This window comes from Plecotus auritus, assembly GCF_963455305.1.
Source record: "Plecotus auritus genome assembly, chromosome: 9".
NCBI classification, from domain to species: Eukaryota; Metazoa; Chordata; class Mammalia; order Chiroptera; family Vespertilionidae; genus Plecotus; species Plecotus auritus.
This window is the reverse complement of record NC_137783.1, coordinates 151,417,628-151,442,485: the sequence shown is the minus strand read 5'-3', so window position 1 is coordinate 151,442,485 and position 24,858 is coordinate 151,417,628. Positions and strand designations below refer to the sequence as shown.

Sequence of the window (24,858 nt, the reverse complement as noted above, 5' to 3'; positions counted from 1 at the left end):
TGAGCTGGTAACCATTACAGAGCAGTGTGTCCCCCTAAAAGAGACCAACCAAGCCTGTTAGCTGCACCAAAGGCATATCCTAGCTTTATTAAAGGGCCCGCGTCGCAGAGTCAATATAAAAACACAAAAAGTCCCATCAGTTTAATAATAATAAAAAAACCCCAAAATGGAAAACAAGGGGCAGGGAAGAGGCCCCTAAGTGAGGGGCACAGGGAGCCCTGCTCATGGCACCAGGCCTGGCCGCAGGGCCCCTTGGTATTGCTGTTGCTACGAGGTCAGGGGGCAGCGATTGTCCTGTGGGAGCCACCGTTCACCTGGGTTGAGGACCCTTACTTCTTCTGGGGTGTGCTCAGCTTCTGCATGCCCCGGATCTTGTCCAGCAGGCCAGAGATGAAGGCCTGGACAAGAGGGAGGACATTAGGAAGACAAGATCCCAACATGGCAGGAGCCCAGGTTCTTATCCCCCACCCTCTGGGGAAACCACGTACCTCAGTGGGTTTGTAACAGTCAACCAGCAGCTCCTAGTGGGACATAAGGGAGAAGTATAACGGAGTTCTCAGGAACAGGGGCCTGGAGTTCACCCATGCCCACTTCCAAGGGGCTGGGGCCACCCCGAAGGTCAGGATGCCATCGCTAGGCAAGTGGCATGGGCCCCATTTGCTGGAGGCAGAAGCTGAGGCTCAGTGCCACAGATCTGGCTGCATCAGGCAACAGGCCTGGCTCCAGAATCTTGCTTACCCCATTGGCACTGCCTCCCTGCAGCCCTCTACTCCAGCTCCCCCCCCAACCTGACCCTGGCACCCCTCTCTCACCTTGACCCTGGCAGCCCGGGTATCATCACTCTCCATGTCCAGGAGTTCGTCCACATCAATCTCCAGCTCGGGGATCTCCTCTTCCTGGGGTGGGGGGAGGAGGGAGAGACAAAGGCCTGAGTTTGTCTTCCTGGGGAGGGTATGAGAGGGTCTTGCTGGCTGAGGCCCCTGCCCTACTCTGGGCAGAGCCAGCCCTCTTTGCCCAGCAGACAGCAGCAGCTGCTCTGAGAAGAAAACAGATCAGGCCCTTGCCAAGGAAAACTGCCCGATGCGGGGGGGGGGGGGGGGTACTTCCTGTCTCTGCCAGTTGGGCACCCTAGGTGCCAGACAGCTAGGGCTGGGGACCCTGGGCTGGGAATACTGCAGATGTGTCTCCCTAACTTCTGGGCCCCCCATTTCAACCAGAGCAGGTGGGGCCAGCTGTCCCAGCTTATCACAGCCCTTTCCCCTCCCCCAAACACCTGTCACAGCTTCCCAGGAGTGAGGAGGAAGTGAAGGGTGAGGGGTCAGTGAGAAGGACCCAGGCCTGGTAAGGGGGAAACAAAGAGCACATGCTTTGCTGTGGGAGGGGTGCCTGCCACCTCTCCTCCCGAGGAAGCACCTAAGGTCCGGAGCCAGCAGCATTCCAGGGCTGGGCTAGGACAGGCAGCACGGGCAAGCCCACTCCTCCACCCTGCCCCCAGGGGTCTGAGTCACCATGTGAGCAAGGAAGGAGTCATGGGGTGGAGAACCAGAACCCAGGGAGCCGGCTAGCCTGCCCCGACGCCAAGATGGAGCTACAGGCTACCGCTAGCCCATTGGAATAATCCCGATGCTTTATGGTCCCCTCACCAACCAGGCTAAGGTCCTGTAGCCAGTCTAGGCTAGCGGGCACTAAGTAGACCTCCTTCCACTGCCAGCGCGGGCTAACCCTATGCCTCCTGCCCAAGGCCCAGGCTACCCCAAACCTGACCAGGGTAGTGGCATGAGGGAGGCAGCGGAGAAGATTGGAGTGACTTAAGTCAGACAAAAAAGAGCATACATTGGGGGCGGGGGAACAGACAGGCGGGGAGCGCGCGCGCGGAAGCGATGTGCCCATTGACTTCGGGTGACAGGCAGGCTCAAGGTGGGGTTCCCAGGCAGCCCGACTTGGGACCGACTTTAGGGTGCCGGCGTGGGGTGGGGGACACACCTGGCAGTCGTAGAGGCGAGTGAGCTGTTCCAGGATCCATTCCTCCAGGTTGAGGCGCTTCCGTAACTCCTTGCGGTCGTACTTGACCGTGACCTTTCCTTGGCGCCTCACTGGGCCATCGTCGTCCGCGCTACCCGGGCCCTCGCCTGCAGCACCGGGCGGGCTCTGAAAGTAGACGCGGGGCCCTGGACCGCCACCTCCCGGCCCGGGGGCCGGGGCGGCCAACGCCGCGCCCCCCGCGGGGCCGCTGTCCGCCATGGCGGCCGCCGGGGCCACGTGCGCGCGTCCGGCCCCTCCCTGCGCCGCCGCCTCCCGGACGCCCGCCGGCTGACTGCGGGCCGTCGGCTCGGGTTAGCTGGTGGGCTCGACTCCGCACGACTCCGCGATGAGGGCGGCGGCGGGGGCGCCCGGGGGCAGCTGCTGCATGCGGAGCCCCCGGGCCTAGCTTGGCCGCGCCCCGCCCCCTCCCCGCCGATCCGCCCGCCCTTTGTCCCCCGCGGCCGCCGCCCGAGCCGCCGCCGCCGAAGTCTCTTTCTCTGTCTCGCTGGCTTCCCCCGCCCCCCGACCACACCCCCTTAAAGAGCCAGTCCTGCTGCAGTCCCCTCACCCCTACCCCGCCCCCGGGCAGGGGCTGGAGGAGGGTCTACTCGTCCGGGGTTCGGGCCCGGCTGTCCTCTACCCCTATTAATTGCCCTTTCCAAACTCGTGTCCTAAGCGCCGGGTACCAGGACTTGTGCCCCCATTGGGACCCTAGAATTCTGTCCTCACTGAAGCAAAAACAGGGCCGTCTGGAAAGGGAGGGGAGTGGGCACTGTGTGCCGGGCGGATGTCGGGCGAGGAGAGGTGGGAGCCCCCGGCGTCTGGGTCCTCCAGCGCTTGGCCAGCGGGGGGCGAGCAGGCTTCTCCGCGCGGGCCGACACGTGGACCGGGCTCCCAAGGGTGGAGGAGTGGAGAAGGCGGGCAGGAGCTGCCCAGGCCCCCGGACGCCCTACTCGGCGGGGTCCTGCGCCCCTCATGGTGGAGGCCCGGTATGGGGGTGAGCAGAACGGACCTGGCGGTCAGAAGGGCCAGACCCCAGGCAGCCACCGCCCACCGGCCAAGATGGCGGCGGCGAACGGAATTAGGGGAAGTGTAGTTCCCGGGGTCCGGCCTCGCCTGGCAGTTCCTCCCCAGCAGCGGAGCCGGGGCTGGGAAGCACAGAACTTGTTTGGGGTGCCCTCGTAGGGCTGACCTTCACAGGGTGCGGCCCTGCGCACCCCAACGAGGAAACGCAGGCATAAAGAGCTGGGAAGTGGGGGAGCCGGTGCTCATGACAATAAAAATAATAACTGACCCACAATAAGCGTGCCAGGAGTGGGCTCCACACAGCCGGTCCCAGCGTGCGGGCACCTCACTCGCTCCCCCGCAGGTCCTGGCCCTCAGATCTCACGGGGCCTTTTCCTGCCCCGCCTCTCTTAAGCAGAATGCTCATCTCTTTCCCGCCCGCCACCCGCACCCCCCCCACACACACACACACATCATCCCGTCTGCTTTTCTGTATTTTTAAAGAGTCTCTCTCATTCACTTGTTCATTGTCCGTCTCCCACTTCCAAACTGTGAGCTCCATGGGGCCGAAACCTGCCGGACTCGCGTACTGCGGAGGCTGGCGATTGAGTGGGCGTGCTCAGCTACAAACCCACGTGTACCAAGCAAATTACCTGATCTTGCTGAGCTCTCGGCATCTATGTCAGACCCGTAGGAGGTGGTCCATAACTATTGGTTGAACAAATGACTGAATGAAAGAATGAATGGCTTCCTGTGTGCCTACATTTCCTCCTGGGGTTGTGGCGAAGGTTATATAGGAAAACGCATAGAAGGTTCAATGACTGCACCACAGAGGTTCATTAAGTCTCACAGAAAGAGATGCAGATCAGCTTGTGATCCCAGGCCCCTGACACAAAGTCTCTACTCATCCCCTGACCTCCCCGTAGACACCACCCAATAGGGTTGTGCAGCTCCGCTGGGATGTCCCACCGAGGGCAGGCTCACTCTCCAGTTTCGAGCAGAGTATCAAGGTCTGAGAGGCAGTGTTTCTGTGTCCACCCCTCACAGACACCCTCAGGATGCCTGAGAAGCCCTCTGCAGCGGGAGGGATTGAGAGAGGTTGAGACGGTAGCCGAACTCAAACCCAGGACTTCAGGCTTACCACGTGGTTGCAGAGAAGAGAAGGCAGAACCTGGGAATGGGGGGAGATGCAGAGGGGTTGGGAGTGTGCTTCCCCGGGAGGGGCCTGGCTCACTGGGTTGTGGGCAGGCTCACTCAGCTTAGCCTGGGAGCAGGCAGAGTGAGCAGATGTCTCCTCCCTCCCTCAGTCTTCCCTCTGGCCTTAGTCTCCCTTCAGCCAGCCTGGGGGACAGGGGAAGGGTTGATCCTTGTCCTTATAGATTAGGGAGGACCCACCCTTACCACCAGGAACCCCATTTCTGGCCTGGCTTCCTGGCCTCCTGCTCTGAGCCTGGGCTGTTAGGAGGAGCAATTTACCCAAGTCCAAATTCCCCAACACACCCCATCTTAGCGCATCAGAGCCGGTCTGCGCTTTCTAAACCGGAACATGGATTAGGGCCTTGAGTCCTCGTGGTTTAGGAGGGGCTATACCACAGCTTGCTGTGGGAGGGGGGCCTAGAGGCCATGAAGACCTAGGTACCAGCCCTAGCTCTGTCCTCCAGGTGCTGTGACCCAGAGGCTACCTTCCTGTCCCTCCTCCCTTCAGGGCTGGTGTGAAGGCTTCCTGTCACGTCCAAATTTCATGGGGATAACCGATAACCCCTGTGGGTTCTCTGGGCAGAACAGGGAGGATCCAGTATACTCTTCCTATCTTTTCCTCTCTCCACCTCCTATGCCACCCCCAGGGCACTCCCAGATTCCTGGGGCCAACTCCCTGTCCATCAGTCCTTCCCATGGCCACCCACACGGAGAAGAGTTAGTGCAGATGGCCATGCTGGCCCGCAGCCTTCTCGGAGGCTGGGCTGCCTTGCACAGAACCTGGGTTCACATCCTGGCTCTGCCCAGTAGGGTTCCAAGACATGGGCAAGTCACTTAGCTACCCTGAGTCTCTCCAGGGGGCTGTTTCTACCGACCTCCAGTGGTTGGGGGCTGAGAGCTCAGTGCTCCGTGCCCACATCCCAGCCCTAGACTTCCTGCCTGGCTCCCCCTGGGACTGGAGTGTGCTACCATGGCTGCTCCTCGTCCTTCCAGCCTCAGGCCATGGCCTCCCCAGCCCCACTCTTCCTGGGGTCCCAGCTCCCCTCCACCAGAGTGCTCCATCAGCTCAGGCTGCTTTCAGTGCTTCCTTGAAGCAGAGGCCCTGGGAGGGTCCCGTGGGCCATGAACACTCCCTTAATCGAGGGTAGAGACCGGAAAGGCGGCCTTCCTTCCACCATTACCGCTTGCCGAGAAACCCTATTATCATTACCAAGGCTGGAAAAAGTGTCCGAGGAGAATGGAGCCCTTTAATGGGGGCAGCCCTGGCCTCAGGAGACATGGGGTGAGAGGAGCGGCTCAGGCCCAGGAAAAAGTCTCCCATCCTGTTTTTGAAGGAGCTGCTGCCCAGTGCTTCCAGGAGGTGCACCTGTCCAAGGCCTAGGGCCCACCGCTCAGACCCCTAAGCTCAGGCCCTGGCTCCAGGCCCTGCTAGCCCTGGCTGGCAGGCACCCTGCCCCACAGTTGATCCATGCCCTTTCCTCCTTTCTCCCTGATGCCCCCACAGCCTGGTAGCCATCCTTTAGATGCCCTGCTTCCTGTAGCCAGGGGTCACAGGTTACCCATTTGTTTATTTCATTCTCCAACAACCTCCCGCTTCTGGACAAGGTGACGGAGGCACAGAGGGACTGGGTCCTGTGGGAGCAGAGGCCAGTCTCCACCCTGCGTGCTGGCTGCGCCCAGTAGACGTGGTCCCAGGTCTCTGAGGGGCACAGCTCTGCTGCTTTGCTGAGAGGAGGATGACAAGTCCAGCTCCCCTTTCTCTTTCTCCTCAGGGACAAGGGGTGGAGGGATCACAAGTTGACCTTCAGGACACAGGCTGACAACCTCCTACTGAGCGGTGTGACCTTGGGCAAGTCCCTTCCCCTCTCTGGGCCTCAAGTGGAGAATAATCACAGCCTCACACGGCCTTGGCCAAAGACAAGGAGATCCCTTAGGTTAGGGCTGGTGTCCCACGTGGCTGGGATTTTGAGGAGAGCCAGTTCCAGGCAGGACTCCCCTTAGCAGTCTGAGAGCCTGGGGCAAAGAGGCCTGCAGGGCACACTCCTCCTTGGCTGACCCCTCCTCCCCCAGAACCAGCTTCATCTTTTCTGGGTTTCTAGGTGACTTGGCTGGCCCCTCTGGATGAGTTCTACTTTAAACTTGCGGCTGCCACTGCCTCTGTATTGGGGGGGCTCCCACAGGGGCCCCCAGGCAGGAGCCCCCCCAGCCAAGCCCTGCGGGAGGGGCTGTAGCCCCATCCATCCCAGCGCCCAGGCGCCTTCCTCCTCCCATCCCTGGAACAAAGATTTCAGGGCACCTGCTGTGAGGAGGCTGGCGTTGCAGGGCCGGCTCCCCGCCCCCCCCCCCCCGCCCCCGCCCCACCACCTCTCCCTCCACCTGGAGGCTTCAGACCCCTCTGGGCAATGAGCAGCTGTCCGCTTCACAGTGCTTAGTAAGGAGCCCCCGGGGACCAGCTCCGTGAAGGTCTGCAGCACAAGAAGGGACTGTCCTAGGCTCTCTCTGAAAGGCCAGGACGCTTGGGTCCTCGAAAGAGGTCTCCCCGGGCTAGGGACGGAGGTGGGGCGCCTGGCGGCGGGAGGCCCATTAGCTAAGTGCTCCCAGGGAGGGGGCCGCGCTGCTGCAGGAGGGGTTGAGGTGAAGCGAGGGGGGGCGAGGAGGGTGGTGGTGGCTTTTCCTGCACTCGGTTAAGTGCTGCAGGAGTGGGATGGGGGAAGGGCTCTGCACCCCCGGGCACAAGTCTGGCCCCCCCAGCCCGCCCCTCAGAAACCTTAACGGGCAGCGCCTCTACCCCATGCCTCCAGCTGCACCCACAGCCCCCCGGTCCCCAGCGCCCTCTCCTCACAACGGTCTCGTCCAACTGAGCCCCCCCTCCTGCGAAGTGCCGGAGGTTCAGCGACGCCCCCACCCCAATCCCCGCTCAGGCTGCAGTCGCCGCCCCCGCCGCCAGGGGGAGCCGACGCGGGGCGGGCGGGCCGACGCGGTGGGAGGGGGCGGCGCCGCTGTGGCCCCGCCCCCGCCCCGCCCCGCCCGGGCCCCGCCGATCCTTGGGTCCGTCCCGGACAGACTGGCGGGCAGGCGGACGCTGACGCCGCGGGGCCGAGGCGGGCCGCGCGGGAGCGCGCGGAGGGAGCACCCGCGCCGTCGGTCCCCGTCGGGGCTCCGCGGGTTGCCCGCCCGCCCCGCGCCCGGCCATGGCGGGCGCCAGGCCCGGCGTCCACGCGCTGCAGCTGGAGCCGCCCACCGTGGTGGAGACCCTGCGGCGCGGGAGTAAGTTCATCAAATGGGACGAGGTAGGTGCGGGGGGCCCCTGCCCCGCCCAGATTCGGGGACTCCCTCCCTCAAGCTCTGCCCCACGCTGAGGACCCCATCCCAGCCTGGCCTGGCCATGGCGCCCCCCCATCCCAAACAGGCTGTGCTCCGGAAACTTGAGTCCCCAATCGTCCCCGCACTGAGGACTTTGTCCTCCACCCCCCACACAGCCCCTCAGCTGCGGGAAATTGGGCTTTCCACCCCTTGGCCCGGAGACTTCGAACCCCAATAAATCCCGGCCCCCTTTTCACTCTCCCTTCCTACCCCTCCTTGCCAATCTAATTCCTGTTCCTCCAACCCTGGTCTGATCCCCAGACCCTTGCCCCGCACTGGACTCTTTGGTTCGAGGACCCTGATCCCCAATCTGGCCCAGGTGCACCTCGCTTCTCGGTGGGAGCCGCTGGGACCCTACGCTTCCCCATGCCCTAGTCTGAACATTCTTCTCCATTCATCACTTTTTCACCCTATTTTGGTTGGCACCCCTTTGCCTTGCTTTGGATCCCAGTCCAGCTCCCAGCTCAGATGGTACCACCAAGTCACCCCCTACTGGAGACTTTGCCCCCCAACTTCCTCCACCCCAGGGAAACTTTGCACTCCACTCCTTAGCCTCGGGACTTTGAACCCCAATAAATCCAAACCCCTTTTTACCTTCCTTGCCTCGACTGTCACCTGCGGCTCGGGCCCCAGTCCTGTGCCCCACCCTCATTTCACACTGCCCCCTTCCCTGCCCCCTGAACCCCTCCTTCCCCAGGGGCACCACCCGGCCTGCCTGAGCTTCCTCGCTGCTCTCACCCAGTCAGGCCAGAGGCCTGGAAGTGCCTGGGCTCCTTTCCGGCTGGGTGGGGCGGGTAGGCGTGGGAGCTGGGGGAGGGGCTGGGGGCGTGGCCTGAGGCAGCAGGTGTGCCATACACAGAGGGTGCCTGGAAGCCCCAGGGGCCCGGGGAGACCCCTTCCCCAAGATGGCCTAAAGGGAAAAGTTTCTCTTTTTCCTCCCAGTGTGATAAACCCAAATAAGGAAGTGGGAACAGGGAGAGGGCCCTGGGGGGGGGGGGTGGTGCTGACAAGGACTTGGGGCCAGAGAGCAGGGGGCCTGGGCTGCTTTTGAAGGCCGGAACCCTGGGGAGGGACAGGGCTCGGTCCTGGGGGCATTACTACAGAACTCCCCCCTCCTCACACTATTGGGGTATCCTGAGTCCCAGGGCAGGGTCAGGAACCCCAAAGGGGGGCTGAGGATGTTTGTTAGCACAAGGAGGTGAGGAGGCTCAAGCTTCCCCATGTTCCAGGGCTCCCTGAACCCTCTGCCCTCAGATCAACTTCCTGTCCTTTGTAAGCAAAGCCTGAGATGGGCGGGGCTGGTGCAACCCCATCTCGGGGAAGAGGAAACTGAGTCTGGAGAGTGGAGACTAATCCCAGGCCCCACGTTGGGGTTGCAGCTGAGGCCAGGAGCTGGGAGCCTTGGCGGGGTCCTGCTTCCCTGCCTCCTAGGCCACAGGGCTCTGGAGCCGCACTGGCCGCATGCAAACCCTGGCTCCTCTGACCTTTCATCAGCTAAGCAGCCTCTCCAGGCCTCAGTCTGCTTGTTTGTGAAATGGGAAGAAGAATAGTGCATACCAAGTAGGGTTTGTTAGGAGGACTAAGTGAGCTCCTGGATGTTAAGTGCTTAGAAATGGCCCTGGCACGCAGTAGGGACGATGTGAAGGCAGATGTTTTACTGATGATCTGATTGCCAGACTTCGAGCGGCAGTTTGGGGGTGACACCAAGGTGAGGAGGGGTCTCCTACTGGGGCAGGAGAGTTCTAGCTGTGGCCACTTGGCCGCTCAGGCCCTACCCAAGTCTAAGTCCCTCTTGACCGCCCCCTCTGGCTGCTGTCCTCCGTTGCCTGGGGTGGCCCTGGGAGTGTGCCAGGGACCGGGTCCTTCTCAGAAAATGGGGCCAGCACACCCTTCCCTGCCTCTGCAGGGCTATTCAAGGGAGGACAGATTTCACTCTGGTTCTGAGGGTGGGGTAAGTCCCCCGCTGAGTTAGTCTGTGCCGTGTAAGATGGGGCGCGCTGCGGGTGGCAGAGTGGGGGGTAATGGACTTTAAGGCAGATGTAAGGGCTGGCTGGTCGTCATGGGGTTCCTAGGGCTGTGGGGGTCAGATTTCTGAACCCTCTGCTTTCATCCCATAAATATTCCCAATGGGGCTGCACAGCTTCAGGGAGCTCTCAGGCTTCTGGGGAAATGAAGCCTGAGGTTGGGGTCCAGGAGGCCTCCCCAGGCGGGTGGGTCAGATTTCATGGATAGAGAAGGAAGGAAAGGGTATCTTAGCGAAGGAACAATGACGCAGAAGCTGGAAGTGGGGAAAGGGTAGTCCATGTGACGGAGTCTTAATTGAGAGAGAGGTGACACTGGGAGGGGTGTCAGGACCCCAGAGGACACTCCCAGACCTCAGCTTTGTCCTGAGGACCGTAGGGAGCCACAAAGGACCTTGGGCTGGGCGAGGTTTCGTCTTTGCTCACGGTCAGACACACTGCCCCGGTGGCCCCAGGGTCTCCAAGGACCAAGCCTGGGCTGCAGCCCTCACTCCTTGACCCCTATTGTGCCATCCCATCCCAGGAGGCCTCCAGTCGGAACCTGGTGACCCTGCGCGTGGACTCCAATGGCTTCTTCCTGTACTGGACAGGGCCCAACATGGTGAGGGCGGGCGCTGGTGCAGCTCACTCAGGTCGAGAGCCCCTGACCCAGACCCCCAGCTGCTGGCTGACCCCTCCCTTGGCTTGCCGGGAAGGAAGTGCCAAGGGCAGGGGCTGAGGCATGGGTGCAGGGGTGGCCAGGCCTTGGCCAGGATGGGGAGCTTGGGGGCTCTGGGATCTCACCCTGTAGCCAATGAGAACCCAGCCAGGCATGTGGTTTCCCCAGGAGGTAGACACACTGGACATCAGTTCCATCCGGGACACACGGACAGGCCGTTACGCCCGCCTGCCCAAGGTGAGCGATGGGGACCAGGACTAAGCATGGGAGTGAGGTGATGGGGGGTAGGGATACCCCTCCTGACCCTTGGCTCTAACCTACTCAGGACCCCAAGATTCGCGAGGTGCTGGGTTTCGGGGGCCCTGATGCCCGGCTAGAAGAGAAGCTGATGACAGTGGTGGCCGGGCCAGACCCAGTGAACACAACGTTCTTGAACTTCATGGCCGTGCAGGATGACACAGCCAAGGTGGGCTGGGACTGAGCGGTCGCCCAGGGGAGTCACCACCCCACTAGCTGAATCAGCCATCACTAGTGAGAGCCTGTTGTATACCAGGCTGTTCTCTGCCCTGAATTCTCACCATCCCCTGACAAAGCAGTATTTAAGCACTTACTGTATACCACACCCGGTTCTGGACAGGGGCTGTGGCCGAGCCAGCCCTTCCGGCCCCACTCACCCTCTTCCCCTGCATCCTGACCCCTCAGGTCTGGGCTGAGGAGCTGTTCAAGCTGGCCATGAACATCTTGGCTCAGAACGCCTCCAGGAACACCTTCCTGCGCAAAGCGTGAGCCCCAGGCTTGCCTGGGGGGTTTGGGGGTGCAGGTGGCCGTCCCCAGGGCATGAGCCTTCTGCCTGTCTCCCCAGATACACAAAGCTGAAGCTGCAGGTGAACCAGGATGGACGGATCCCGGTCAAGAAGTGAGCACCCCTTCCCTTCGGCACCTTGCCCTGATCTTGGTGACCTTTGCCCCCACTGACCTTGACCCCTCCCATCTATTCAGCATCCTGAAGATGTTCTCAGCGGACAAGAAGCGGGTGGAGACGGCACTGGAGTCCTGTGGCCTCAATTTTAACCGGGTGAGGGGGCTGGGGGCAGGGGCCAGGTGGGTGTAATGGGCACCTGCTTTGGGGGCTGGCTGCCCCTGGTTCTCACCCACATACTCCTCTTGGCCCCCAGAGCGAGTCCATCCGGCCTGATGAGTTTTCCTTGGAAATCTTTGAGCGGTTCCTGAACAAGTTGTGTCTTCGGCCGGACATTGACAAGATCCTGCTGGAGATGTGAGCAGGGCGGGGCCCGCTTACCAGCCCCAGTACTCTGCACCGGCCTCTACTCGGGGTTCTTTCCAGCCCGGGGGGGCGAGGGAGCTGTTGGGGTCCCAGTGCACGGGCTATGGCTGAGCTCAGAGCCGCTTTGCCTGCAGCTCTGTTCTCTGCTGCCCGGTTACATCCATTAGCCCATGCTGGGGATGGGAACAGGTGGCTCAGACTGTTGGGGACTTGCCTGAGCTCACACAGCAAGTGAGGGCTGGAGCGGAGTTGGGTCCAGGGTCTAGAGGCTGGATCGGCAGGCCAAGCACTTGGTCACTTCCACTGCCCTTGCTAATGCCAATGCCAATGTCGAATGGGAGGGAGTGGATGGGAAGCCGAGGCTCAGAGCAGAGACTTGCCTAAGTCCCAGTCAGTGGGTGCCAGCTCCCTCTGCCAGGGCAAGGGCTTGACGCAGGGCCTGGCGAGGTTCAGCCTGACCCGGTTTCCCTGCCCGCCAGAGGTGCCAAGGGCAAGCCGTACCTGACACTGGAGCAGCTCATGGACTTCATCAACCAGAAGCAACGGGACCCAAGACTCAATGAAGTGCTGTACCCGCCCCTGGGGCCCTCCCAGACCCGGCTGCTCATTGAGAAGTATGAGCCCAACAAGCAGTTCCTGGAGCGAGGTGAGCCAGCCGGGCGGGCTGGGAGGTGGTGGGCAGGGACCAGAGCAGGGCCAGCTGACCCTGACCCTGCTGACCCCCCGGCCCCCAGACCAGATGTCCATGGAGGGCTTCAGCCGCTACCTGGGAGGGGAGGAGAATGGCATTCTGCCCCTGGAGGCCCTGGATCTGAGCGCAGACATGACCCAGCCGCTGAGCTCCTACTTCATCAACTCCTCACACAACACCTATCTCACAGGTGAGTGAGCTGCCCTCCACTGGCCAGGAGGGAGGAATGGCATCGTGACCTTTGCCTTCCGGCCCTTCCTCCTTTTGGGGTGGCCAGTACTAGGAATGCAGGCAGGGAACAGACAGCCTGCCCCCGGGGACCAGGGCTTCTCTGCATGGGTGCGTCTCCTGGGTGGTCTGGAAGGCTTCCTGGGGGAAGGGCCGAGGTGGCTTTGGGAAGGAACAGCCTGTGCAAAGGCCCAGAATAGAAGACTGCTTGGTGCTTTTAAGAAGCAGAAAGGAGGCCGGGAGGAGGAGGAGGTGGGGAGGCGAGGTGGGGTGGGGGCTGGGGCAGGTAACTGGGAGAGGGGGCCGGAGAGGGAGGTAGGACTAGACCCAGCAGGGAAGGAATTTGGATTTGTCCTACGTGATCAAGAAGGGCTTTTTGGAGGGTGTTGAGCGGGGGGTGTGACCTGGTATGATTCAGAAGGATGACGCCAGGCGCTCTGCAGAGACTGGATGGGAGGCAGGGAGGGGCGTGCTGTCCTCCGGCAGGAGCAATGGAGGCTGTTCCAGGGCAGCAGCGGTGGAGGGGGAAGGGGAAGTGAGGGGCCATGGGGGCGTTGGGTGTGACTCGCTGGTGGGATGGGAGACGGTGGATATTTAGGTGAGAGGGAGTGAGCCCTGGTGAAGGAGCCAGCCCGTCCGCCGGCACTGGTAGACGCTGACGGCGTGGGTGGGTGCCGGGCTGGGCGGTGGCCTGGGCCCTGCTCTGGAGAGACGGTGCTGGTTGTACAGTGAACTAGGGATGATCGGGGCTGGCCGCCATGGGGCTCTCCGTGTCCCTAGCCTGGCCTGGTTCAGAGGGGCCTGGGGAGGAGGGGAGGAGCCGGCTGGGGGGCGCTGTGGTGACAGAGCCGCGCCTCCAGCGGGGCAGCTGGCCGGGACCTCCTCGGTGGAGATGTACCGCCAGGCGCTGCTGTGGGGCTGCCGCTGCGTGGAGCTGGACGTGTGGAAAGGGCGGCCGCCGGAGGAGGAGCCCTTCATCACCCACGGCTTCACCATGACCACGGAGGTGCCGCTGCGGGACGTGCTGGAGGCCATCGCTGAGACCGCCTTCAAGACCTCGCCCTACCCGGTCATCCTCTCCTTCGAGAACCACGTGGACTCGTGAGTAGGCTGCTGATCAGGCGTCTGGCCCGGCACCCTCTAACACGCAGGCTTCTGGGGACCCCTGACAGCCCGGGGGCAGCCTCCCTGTGGCCTGTGGAAGGCTCCTATGACCTCTGACCTTGGGACCTTGCACTGACCCTGAAGACCTCTGACCTACCCTGGGGATCTCTGACCTCTGACATTGGCCCACAGGGCAAAGCAGCAGGCCAAGATGGCCGAGTACTGCCGCTCCATCTTTGGGGATGCGCTGCTCATCGACCCACTGGACAAGTACCCGGTATGGGGGCTTGGGCCGGGGCAGGGCGTGGGGGGTGAGGGTGCCCCGGCTGGCCCTGACCTGTCTGTGCCCACCAGCTGGCCCCGGGCGTCCCCTTGCCCAGCCCCCAGGACCTGATGGGCCGCATCCTGGTGAAGAACAAGAAGCGGCACCGGCCCAGCACCGGCGTCCCCAACAGCTCCGTGCGCAAGCGGCCGCTGGAGCAGAGCAACTCGGCCCTGAGCGAGAGCTCCGCCGCCACCGAGCCCTCCTCACCCCAGCTCGGTATGACCCGGCCCGACCTTCGACCCTGATCTGACCCTAACCCTCCACCTCACTGAGCCCAACCCTCCCTTCTACACCCAGCACAACCTTTCTCCTCTCCAAGCCACTCGCCACCTCCTCACTGAGTATGGGACCTCTGACCCCTGACCCCAGGCACTCACCTCACCTCACTGAACTAAACCCAGATTGGATTTGGCTCCATTGAACTCCTGACCCCTCAACTGCAAACCCGCACCTCACAGAGCCCTCCCCTCAACCGGTCCTGATCTCTGCTTCAGTGATCTCTCCACATGCTTTGAGTGCGATCCTCAGACTTCTGACGCCTGTCCTGTGACCCCCGTCCTGTGACCCCCACAGAGTCTGCCCACTTGACCTCTCACGCTATTAAAGTCCTCCTTATCTCTGACCCCTGACTGACCCCTGACTTGGAATCGCGCCATGTCATCCTTTATCCTTGCTGAGCCACCTACCTACTTTTTTTAAAAAATATATATTTTATTGATTTTTTACAGAGAGGAAGGGAGAGGGATAGAGAGTTAGAAACATCGATGAGAGAGAAATATCCATCAGCTGCCTCCTGCACACCCCCTACCGGGGATGTGCCCACAACCAAGGTACATGCCCTTGACTGGAATCGAACCTGGGACCCTTCAGTCCGCAGGCCGATGCTCTATCCACTGAGCCAAACCGGTTAGGGCTCTACCTACTTTCTTGATGTCAATAACTCTGAACCCTGACCTTTGACCCCCTCTGCCTCACCACTACATCCAGCTCCGACTTCTGCCCCTCCCCCAGCCACACTGTCCTGAGAGTGCCCTCGATTCCCTACTGAGTCACTCCACACACCATGGGCACAACCCCTCCCGGCTGCTGAGTGTCTGTGTGTGTGCCCTGACTCCCGACCCCCTGTGCCACCGTCCTCTGCAGGGTCCCCCAGCTCCGACAGCTGCCCCGGCCTGAGCAATGGGGAGGAGGCGGGTCTTGAGAAGCTGAGCCTGGAGCCTCGGAAGTCTCTGAGCGAGGAGGGGCCACAGCGGGGCCCTGATCTCGGACCTGCCGACCGTGAGGAGGAGGAGGAGGACGAGGAAGAGGAGGAGCAGTCAGACCCCAAAAAGCCGACCACGGATGAGGTCAGGCCTGCCGGTGGGAGGCGTGTGCTGGGCCCCCTCAGGGCTGGCTTTGGCCATGGTCAGACACTCCCTGCTCTCCTGGAGTTTGGGGGCGCGGGGCATGGAGAGGAGAGGTCTTAGGTAAACAAGCAGGGAAGCAAATGTGAGATTATGCTCGAGACATGGGCCAGGGAGGGCTGAGTTAGGGTGCAGACGCGGTGGGAGAGGGGAGGAAGGGGCGTCTGACCTGGGCAGGGAGCTTGGGCGAGCAGATCTGAGGAGGGAGCAGGGCCGAGTGGTCAGGAGGGGCCTGCAGACCAGGAGAGTGTTGAGCTCTGAGGAGTGGAGGTGACAGAACAGTCAATCATGAGGTCGGATTTGGGGGGACCCAGAGTGGGGAAGGGTGGACGGGCTGCTGAGCTCAGCAGCATGGGGGTTGTTTGAGTCTTGCTGAGAGGAGATGGAAAGGTGGTGGCTGGAAATAATGGCTGGGGATGGAAAATTGGGGACCTGTCTGCATGTGGCTAATTGAACCCTTGTAACTGAGTGAGAAATTCCAGCTTCCAGAATAAGGGAGCAGGAAGCAAATTAGGAAGGACCAGGAAGACTTCAGGGCAGAAGGGCCCAGGGCTGACGGGCCATGGAGGGGCTGCAGCCCTTGCTGAGGCTCCTGGGTGGCGTGACTGCCGGGGCGGGAAGAGGGTCAGAGCCTCCTTCATGGCGCAGGGCAGGTGAGGGGACGTCCAGCTGATGACTGGGGGACATGACACTGCTGACCCTGTGCTTGGGGGCCACAGGGCACTGCTAGCAGTGAGGTCAATGCTACTGAGGAAATGTCGACACTCGTCAACTACATCGAGCCTGTCAAGTTCAAGTCCTTCGAGGCTGCTCGAAGTAAGTGGGGTGGGAGACGGTGAGTGTGGGAGCCAGCTTGGCCCTGCTAGGCCTGACCCCCATCTGGCCACCCCCAGAGAGGAACAAGTGCTTCGAGATGTCATCCTTCGTGGAGACCAAGGCCATGGAACAGCTGACCAAGAGCCCCATGGAGTTTGTGGAGTATCCTTTGGTGGCACTGGAGCCACTGGGCCAGGCTATGGGCGCTCCGAGGCTGGCAAAGATGTTCTGACCCCACTTATGCCACCCGCACAGGGTCCTGATGCTCCAGGACCCCCATCCGGGCTTTGGAGGGGTCTGGGAGAATGCACAGGGGCTAGGCCAAGAAGTGGGGACCCAAGGGGGGCCCTTGAGCCCAGGCCGGGAGGTGGGTTCACAGGAGCTGAGGCTGGGCCTGCAGCGCTGGGCTTCAGGCAGGAGGGGCTGAGTGCTCGGCGTGGCCCCTGACTGCCAACCTAGATACAACAAGCAGCAGCTCAGCCGCATCTACCCCAAGGGCACGCGTGTGGACTCGTCCAACTACATGCCCCAGCTCTTCTGGAACGTGGGCTGCCAGCTCGTTGCACTCAACTTCCAGACCCTGGGTGAGCACTGGCCCACCTCGACCCTTGACCTCTGGCCCCCATCCTCACCGACTTCTGCCCCATGACCCTGCTAATTTATTTTAAACAGATTTTTATTGATTTCAGAGAGGAAGATAGAGAGAGAGAGAGAGAGAGGTAGAAACATCAATGATGAGAGAGAATCATGGATTGGCTGCCTCCCACATACCCCACACAGGGGATCGAGCCTGCAACCTGGGCATGTGCCCTGACTGGGAATTGAACCCTGACCTCCTGGTTCATGGGTCAGACACTCAACCACTGAGCCACGCCAGCCGGGCTAATTTTGTCTGAATGGACCTCTGACTTATCCCAGATTCCCAAACCAAACCGAGACCTTGGCTAACCCCAACTCCTGACCTTGGCGGACCCTAGGCCCTTCCTCCTGTCTAATCTTTCCTAACTGTGGACCCCTGACCCCAGTTGTTCTGACCCTAATGACCCCTGGTCCCCCTCTGCACGGCACTGTCCTTCCTGACCCTCCTCCCTGTGTTGCCCCCAGATGTGGCGATGCAGCTCAACGCAGGCGTGTTCGAGTACAACGGGCGCAGTGGCTACCTGCTCAAGCCTGAGTTCATGCGGCGGCCAGACAAGTCTTTTGACCCCTTCACCGAGGTCATCGTGGATGGCATTGTGGCCAATGCCTTGCGGGTCAAGGTGGAGCCAGGGAGGGCGCAGGCCGGGGTGTGCTGGGGGGCGGGACTCCCAGCAGCCGCCTTACCCTCCTGCTCCGCCAGGTGATCTCGGGGCAGTTCCTGTCGGACAGGAAGGTGAGCATCTACGTGGAGGTGGATATGTTCGGCCTCCCCGTTGACACGCGGCGCAAGTACCGCACTCGGACCTCTCAGGGGAACTCATTCAACCCCGTGTGGGATGAGGAGCCCTTTGACTTCCCCAAGGTGAGCCTGGCGCCCGCCCACCTGCTGGGCTCTCCGGGGGGGGGGGGGGGGACAGGAACCAGGTGCATGGTGGCAGTCAGGGGTGGAGAGCGGGGTGCCGAGCCACCTCCAGGCTGGGCCTGGCACCTCCAGACCTCTCCCCACGTCCTGCATGTCCCAGGGTCAGGCTCAGGTGCCCTGCCCTCTGCAGGGTGAGAGAAGAGGACCGGAAGGTGAGGCAGTGGGAGGTCCCATGGTCTTGCTAGAGGAGTGGGCACAGCCTGCCCCACCTCCCAGACAGGAGCCTGAGATCAGGCACAAGTTCACAACGGCTCCTCCCCCCGCCCAAAGGGACTGCAGCTCTGAGCGCAGCTGGGCTGGGTGTGGCCTCGGTGCCAGAGTCCTGGCTCACTCTCCCGTCTCTAAGCCGGTGATCACCAAGCCTGATCTGTCCCCGGGAGTGGTGCTGGGAGGGGGGGTCAGCCCATTCCTTTGGCTCAGGGGCTGCTGGCTGTCCAACTGGCCATGTGCCACGGAGGGGTGGGTCTGCCATTGGCTCGGTAGTGACAGTGACGGATGTTACTCATTGGGTCAGCGTGTCCAAGGGTCCCCTCTGAGCTCTGGCCTTGGTGGCTGTGGTCAGCTGTGGCTCAGTGGCCAGGGGTCAGCTCTGTGACTTAGCGCCAGTCTGGGCCCTCAGGTGGTGCTGCCCACGCTGGCTTCGCTGCGCATCGCGGCTTTTGAGGAGGGCGGCAAGTTCGTGGGGCACCGGATCCTGCCCGTCTCTGCCATCCGCTCAGGTGAGGCCATCTAGGCTCTGGGCAGCCCCGGGCAATGTGTGCGGGGACCCAGTGGGGTGCATTCACCTTGCCCTCCGCCCCCCCAGGGTACCACTACATCTGCCTAAGAAACGAGGCCAACCAGCCTCTGTGCCTGCCAGCCCTGCTCATCTACACTGAGGCCTCTGACTACATCCCCGACGACCACCAGGGTGAGCTGCAGGGGCAGGCCACACGGCGTGGGGGGCAAGGGCGCCCCCTGGGTCTGGGAACGGCTAGGCTGAGGGGCCCCAATTGAGGGTGAGTTCTGCAGTCCCTTCAGGAGACCAGAGCTGGTGGGAGGGTGTGGCCCTGGGGTTCTGACTCCAAGGCCCTGGCCCTCTGCCCCTCCCCAGATTATGCAGAGGCCCTGATCAACCCCATCAAGCACGTCAGCCTGATGGACCAGAGGGCCAAGCAGCTGGCCGCCCTCATCGGAGAGAGGGAGGTGAGCCAGGGCAGGCGGGGTCGCTGGGGTGTGGGTGCAGGTGAGGGTGGGGGTGCGGGCTGAACCCCGTTGGCCCTGGCGGAGAAGCACCTGCAGCCTTCCCTGCCTCCTCCGCCTGCACCAGCCCATTCCACGGGTACCAACTCCCGGCTGGCAGTCTGGCTTCTCGTCCCAAGAGCCAGAGGGACTATTCATGGCCCTACAGCAAACACCAGTGTCGTTTACCCTCTGCCCGAAGGCCTGTCCCCTTTCTGGGTTCTTCTCTCACCCAAACCAGAAAACAAAGCCAAGTGCATGCTGGGCGCCAGGTGTCAGCTCTTTTCACCAACTTGGCTCACATACCCCTCCCCCCACCTGAGCTTGCGATCCCCCGGGGAGAGCGGGAGACACTGAGGCTCCGTGTCACAGAGGCCTGGCCTGGGCCTTCAGCCTCGGCCTGTCCGCCATGCTGCACGGTGTGCGGCTTCTCACAGTCGGCTCAGCGGCCCTGGGTTGCTCCGCATTTTAAGGAGGCGGAAACCGCCCCTCCCATGTGAGGAGGCCTTCAGGACGCACCGGGCTAGAGTCCTCCAGCTGCCCGCAGGGCCGGAGCTGGGGTGCGGGTTCTGCCGCTCCACCAGGCAGCTTTTAATACGGCTCCTGTGCGCCATGAGATGTCAGTGGCTTCTGTGGGGAGGGGTCAGGGGCAGAGGCTCGCCCGCACATCTAAACCCAGTCCCCTGGGGCCTGCGGCAGGCAGGGAGAGGCCGCTGCTAGAGGCTGTTAGCCAGAGAGGCTGGTGCCCACTCTGCACTCACTTCCTTCGTTGATTTAATCAGGAGCTAAGTAACTAGGAAGATGAGCAGCTGTGGGCAAGGGTGGAGACAGGAGGAGACTTGGGGCCGGGCCAAGGCTTTCCAGAACAATATGGAAGTTCCTGAGCACATGCAGTGGGGCCCAGCATCTTGGAGTCACATCTCACATGATCTCCCCCGACCCCATGTGGAAAGGGGTTTAGACCCCTTGTTTCTCATGTAGTGGTCTTAGCAGCCCCATGTTACAGATGAGGAGCCCAGGGCCAGCCGGGCAGAGGGAGGCGGACCAGGGGCCTGGGGCCGCCCCCGGAGGTTGTGGAGGGCAGAGGGGCCATTCTGGAAAGAGCATCTTGCTTCCTCCCCCACAGGCGCAGGCTGGCCCGGAGACAAGCCAGGAGACCCAGTCTCAGCAGCAGGGATCCCAGCTGACCCCAAACCCCACACCCAGCCCACTGGACACCTCTCCCCGCCGGCCCGCAGGCCCCACCACCTCTCCCACCAGCCCTTCCCTTAGCAGCCCAGGTAAGGGGCGGCCTGGGCCTGGGGTGGCCTGCGGGGCAGGGCTCCACTGTCCCCCGGCTTTTCACAGTCCCGCCTCTGCTCCCCAGGTCAGCGGGATGATCTCATTGCCAGTATCCTGTCAGGTAGGGCCCTGGCTTGTGGGGATGCGGCTATCCCAGGAGGGGGGCCTGTTCTGGGGTGGAGCTTCCCGGGGAGGCAGGACCCCTCCTGGGGGTGCGGGTGCCCCTGCAGGGTTGGCCTGGCCCCGCTCAGCCGCCTTTGCTCCGCTGCGCACAGAGGTGGCTGTGGCCCCGCTGGACGAGCTCCGAGGCCACAAGGCTCTGGTGAAGCTCAGGAGTCGGCAAGAGCGCGACCTGCGGGAGCTGCACAAGAAGCACCAGCGGAAGGCGTTTGCTCTCACTCGCCGGTTGCTGGACAGCCTGGCCCAGGCCCGGGCCGAGAGCAGGTGCTGGCACCGGCCAGGTGTCCTGTGCGCGGCCGGTCTGCCTGTGTGCGACGGTGCTGCGTGCATCGGCGTGAATGTGGGTGGCGGTGTGCGAGTTCTCCTGCACTAGGTGGGCACGGAGGATGGCAGGGTGACCAAGGGATTCTCCTGGACCCCCCAGGAGGAGGGTTTGGTGCCAGGAAGGGAGGAGGCTTTCCTGGCTCAGTCCCACCCTCTTCCCACCTGGGGGCAATACCTCGTTGGAAGACAAGAGGAGCATGTGTTTTGAGAAACTGTTGCCCAGACAGGCTTCCATCATGTCAGTGAAATGAACTGGCCTCCTTATTAGCATAATAAGCCCCGCCCCAGGGCCGGTGTCCATCATTGCCAGCTGGGAAATGCCCTGCCACCCTCTGCCCGCCCAGCCCAAGTTCCTGTGATGACCTGAGCATCACCCAGGGGGGTTCTTCACACAGAGCTGGGGAGGACAAGAAGGAGGAGGAGGAAGAGGTGAGGCGTTACCAAGAGTTCCAGAAGAGACAGGTGCAGAGTCTGCTGGAGCTGCGGGAGGCCCAGGCGGACGCCGAGGCCGAGCGGAGGCTGGAGCACCTGAGACAGGTGAGGGGGGCGTCGTCAGGGAGTGCCTGCTTCTTGGACAGACCTGTCATTAGCCTGTCGCACCTACTGGTTACCTGTGTCCACAGGCTCTGCAGCGGCTCAGGGAGATTGTCCTGGATGCTCACACCACTCAGGTCAAGAGGCTGAAGGAGATGAATGACAGGTGAAGGCACAGGATCTTGGATGGGGGAGCGGGGAGGACTCCCTGGTGCCAGGACAAGGGCAGAGCCCCCAGTCCTGCCACTGACCCTTCCTTCCTCTTCCCCCACTGGCTCCTCTAGGGAGAAGAAGGAATTGCAGAAGATCCTGGACAGGAAACGCCACAACAGTATCTCAGAAGCCAAGACAAGGGAGAAACATAAGAAGGAGGCGTAAGGGCCTCGGGGCCGGGAGCCGTTTGGGCGCTGGGCAGGCAGGGCTGGGTGCCGGCAGTGAACCCACTCTGCCTTGCTCCTGTGCAGGGAACTGACAGAGATTAACCGCCGCCACATCACGGAGTCTGTCAACTCCATCCGCCGGGTGAGTGAGGCCCAGGTGCCACCCTGTTCCTTCAGTCATCAGAAACCCAGCTCCTTGGTGCGGGCCTGGCGCCCTAGAGGGGTTTCCAAAGCCTTTCCCTCCGGACCCCACAGCCCCCTCCAGCCCCCTCCAGCCCACACCATCAAAGCCAACTGTCTCTAACCGAGCCCCATGGCTTCGGAGGCTGGGCCTGCAGCATTTGCCACAAGGATAGTATCTCAGAACCCTGGCCACGCAAGGAGCCTGGCCCCTCCCTGAGGACCCGCGGCTGAGCTCTTGTCCCCCCACTGACAGCTGGAGGAGGCCCAGAAGCAGCGGCACGAGCGCCTTGTGGCTGGGCAGCAGCAGGTCCTGCAGCAGCTGCTGGAAGAGGAGCCCAAGGTGAGTGCTCGGGCGAGGTGGGCACTCGGGCAGCAGGCGGAGTGCTAGGTGGCCTGTCCTGTGATCCTCCTCCTCCTCCCACAGCTGCTGGCCCAGCTGGCCCAGGAATGTCAGGAGCATCGGGCCAGGCTGCCCCAGGAGATCCGCCGGTGTCTGCTGGGCGAGACGCCGGAGGGGCTGGGGGATGGACATCTGGTGGCCTGTGCCAGCAATGGTCACGCGCCTGGGAGCAGTGGGCACCTGTCCGGCGCTGACTCCGAGAGCCAAGAGGAGAATACGAAGCTCTGAACTGGCTGAGCAAGAGGTGGCCACCGGGCCAGGGTGGGTGCTGGGAGGTGGCCGGAAGCCAAGACACTAATGCTCTTTTTTTCTTTTAACTTTTTATCTTTAGAAATTTTATTTTTTTAAACTGAGGCGAGCACCCTGCACTAACTTCCTTCCTTCACCCTCTCGGGGCCCCATTAGTCCCCAGCCCCTCCTTCCTGTCCTTAGTCCTAGGGAAGGTGCTGGTTCACTCTGGGCCAGAGAGCTTGAGCGGGGCCCTTGCCCCCCATGACACCCACACCCCAGAGTGGGAGCTATCTCCCTCACTTCCCTAGGGAACACCATGTGGAGACAGAGCGCTGGGCAGTAGGGGTCACATTCTTTTTCTATTCTCTGGGGACTTTTTTTTACGTGAATAAAAGTGGATTTCAGGGACCCTGTGTGCAGTGTGGTTTGGGGTGGGGCAGTGCTAGAGAGGACCCTGGGTCGCAGGCCCTCTCTGTCCCTTCTTCTGGGGCCTCAGTTTCCTCATATATAATGGGCTTGTGGGCACTCTGGGGCTGAGGTCAGGCCCCCAGTGACGGGTTGCTGGGTTTGAACCTTTTTATTTAAATTATTAATGTTTTTATTGATTTCAAAGAGAGGAAGGGAGAGAGAGAGAAACATCAATGATGAGAGAGAATCACGGATCAGCTGCCTCCTGCACACCCCACATTGGGGATGGATCCCACAACCCGGGCATGTGCCCTGACCCGGAATCTTACCATGACCTCCTGGTTCATAGGTTGATGCTCAACCACTGAGCCACGCCTGCCAGGCTGGGTTTGAACCTGATACCCGCTTGCCTGGGGCCTGCAGATCTCCCCACTAACCTGGTGCCAGAGGCCCTGTGGCCTCCCCAGGCTTTTCTGCCCCTGTGCCCTCTGCTCCTGGACCGTACTTTTCTCCCTTCCGTCCTCTCTTAATGGAGGCTCGGGCCTTAGCTGCAGGAAGCCTTCCCTGCCCCCCTTCCTTCTGCCTAATATGACCCAAGGGCCCAGCATCTTCCGCCGAGGCTGCTCTGGGCTCCATGCAGGCAGTTGACTCTGTGTCAGGAGATGGACTAGGGGTGGAGCTGGGCAGCTCAGGAGCTGGGCAGCGATAGGTGGGAAGTGGGTGGGCCTGGCAGTGGCCCGTGGGAGAAGGGAAGCTGGCAGTCATAGACACAGGGGCTGGGAGACCCGGCGCCCCTCATCCCTGTGAGGGAGATGTTATGCCTGTTTTACAGGTGAGGAAGCTGAAGCCCAGACAGAAGTCACGTGTGCCAGGCCAACTCAAGATGTCCTGACCCGGAGGCAGGGCAGGTCTGAAGCCTCCGTGGCAGATGGTCTACAGCCGGCCTGGAGGACCTGCTCCATGCCTCCCGTCCTGCCTCGGGGCAGCGAGGAGTGGCAGAGACCCGCGGCGCAGCGAGGGTGCGGCTGGGCTCTGCTCAGGGGCAGGCTGGCACTCCTTCAAGGCCTCTCCCAGCTTCCTGGCCGAGCTTCCCAGACTGCCTGCCTCCCTCCTCCAGAGGAAGGCAGCCTCTTATCTGGGCTTATCTCCTGCCAATTGAGTGTTTTCTTTTTGTTTTTGCTGCAGCCTCAGGCAAACAGATGGGGTGGGGAGGCCGGAGATACTGGACTTCCAGAGTGGGGGCTCTCCCAGGGCAGGGGACCTCTACTTTGGGCCTTGCTTCTGCGGTCAGTCCTTGTCCTTTCCCCAAATCTGACCACCGCATTGTGTGTCCAGGCCCCGCAGCTGCCAACTCCTACCTTCTTGGCTTGCCTCCTCTTACAGAAACACTACACGCCAGTCCCCTGGTCCTCACAGATCAGGCTAAACTCCAAACTCCTGGGTATGACATACGAGCCCCTCAGAAGCCCGGCCTCTGCTGCTCCCCTATCCTTCCACGGGTCCATTCTTTCCTCTCCCCAGAATGACAGCCCGCTCCCCCAGCTCTCCCTTCCAAGTCCCAGCTCTAACTCACCGGCTGTCTTAATTCATCTCTGTGTACCCAGCACAAATCACTGGCTCATCTATAGGGGGCGCCAATAAATCTTTCTGAAATCGAGCTCGGAGCTCTGCTCCCAGGTCCTGGAGCTTCTCTGGTTCCCTATTTATCACTCTATTCACAGCCCTTGGCCAGCCTTCCGCAACCCCCTCCCCCGTCCTGCGCGCCCAGCCAGCTCCCTTAGCAGCGCTGGCCCCAGGCCGGCCACACAGTAGCTGTTCTAAAGGACTGACCCAAATAGGAACAAATGACCCTCCCTGGGGGACGGCGGCACGGTTTGCAGAGCACGGAATTCCGGCGGCCGGCCCGCGGTTCCCAATTACCAGATTAGAGATAAGGGCCTGGAAGTCCCTGGGGCTCAACTGGCCAAGAGGCCCTGCTCCCCGCCTCGAAAGCCCCCCCGCCCCACCGCTGTCACTCAGAAAGAGCCCAAGTTTCCC

At 62.0% G+C, this 24,858-nt stretch overlaps 2 protein-coding genes across 5 annotated transcripts; one reads left to right on the top strand and one right to left on the bottom strand.

Moving 5' to 3' along the window:
* Positions 1-126: 126 nt before the first annotated feature.
* On the bottom strand, positions 127-2,535 carry PPP1R14B (protein phosphatase 1 regulatory inhibitor subunit 14B). Of its 2 annotated transcripts, none has more exons than XR_013961653.1 (4): positions 1,984-2,372; positions 813-896; positions 489-660; positions 127-398 (listed from the first exon to the last, which is right to left on the bottom strand). XR_013961653.1 is itself a non-coding variant. In XM_080688312.1 (4 exons), exons 1-4 carry the CDS (start codon positions 2,239-2,241, stop codon positions 330-332), a joined length of 444 nt encoding a protein of 147 aa, XP_080544438.1. In that variant the 5' UTR covers positions 2,242-2,535; the 3' UTR covers positions 127-329. The 2 variants fall into 2 exon arrangements, 1 of the variants encoding a protein (XP_080544438.1); XM_080688312.1 differs by having other exon boundaries at positions 489-521; positions 1,984-2,535.
* Positions 2,536-7,274: 4,739 nt separating this feature from the next.
* On the top strand, positions 7,275-24,478 carry PLCB3 (phospholipase C beta 3). Of its 3 annotated transcripts, none has more exons than XM_080641902.1 (32): positions 7,275-7,514; positions 10,132-10,209; positions 10,435-10,503; positions 10,592-10,732; positions 10,969-11,048; positions 11,129-11,182; positions 11,266-11,341; positions 11,442-11,542; positions 12,031-12,197; positions 12,286-12,432; positions 13,331-13,571; positions 13,767-13,851; positions 13,929-14,115; positions 15,043-15,245; positions 16,022-16,118; positions 16,196-16,280; positions 16,578-16,702; positions 17,223-17,377; positions 17,458-17,619; positions 18,299-18,398; positions 18,485-18,589; positions 18,773-18,864; positions 20,027-20,180; positions 20,267-20,302; positions 20,457-20,625; positions 21,081-21,222; positions 21,309-21,385; positions 21,504-21,593; positions 21,684-21,741; positions 22,036-22,122; positions 22,207-22,426; positions 23,654-24,478. In XM_080641902.1, exons 1-31 carry the CDS (start codon positions 7,416-7,418, stop codon positions 22,408-22,410), a joined length of 3,666 nt encoding a protein of 1,221 aa, XP_080498028.1. In that variant the 5' UTR covers positions 7,275-7,415; the 3' UTR covers positions 22,411-22,426; positions 23,654-24,478. The 3 variants fall into 3 exon arrangements, with proteins under 3 accessions (XP_080498028.1, XP_080498029.1, XP_080498030.1); XM_080641903.1 differs by having other exon boundaries at positions 22,207-22,443; XM_080641904.1 differs by lacking the exon at positions 10,132-10,209.
* The last annotated feature ends 380 nt before the right edge of the window (positions 24,479-24,858 follow it).

Bases quoted from the DNA above. Each gene is read 5' to 3' on its own strand.
- PPP1R14B (XM_080688312.1), bottom strand. From the start codon at position 2,241: ATGGCGGACAGCGGCCCCGCGGGGGGCGCGGCGTTGGCCGCCCCGGCC. The intron at 522-812 runs GTGAGAGAGGGG...ATGTCCCACTAG, and splicing joins CCCGGGCTGCCAGGGTCAAG to GAGCTGCTGGTTGACTGTTA. The intron at 399-488 runs GTACGTGGTTTC...CCTCTTGTCCAG, and splicing joins ACTGTTACAAACCCACTGAG to GCCTTCATCTCTGGCCTGCT.
- PLCB3 (XM_080641902.1), top strand. From the start codon at position 7,416: ATGGCGGGCGCCAGGCCCGGCGTCCACGCGCTGCAGCTGGAGCCGCCC. The intron at 13,572-13,766 runs GTGAGTAGGCTG...ATTGGCCCACAG, and splicing joins TTCGAGAACCACGTGGACTC to GGCAAAGCAGCAGGCCAAGA. The intron at 17,378-17,457 runs GTGGAGCCAGGG...CTGCTCCGCCAG, and splicing joins CCAATGCCTTGCGGGTCAAG to GTGATCTCGGGGCAGTTCCT.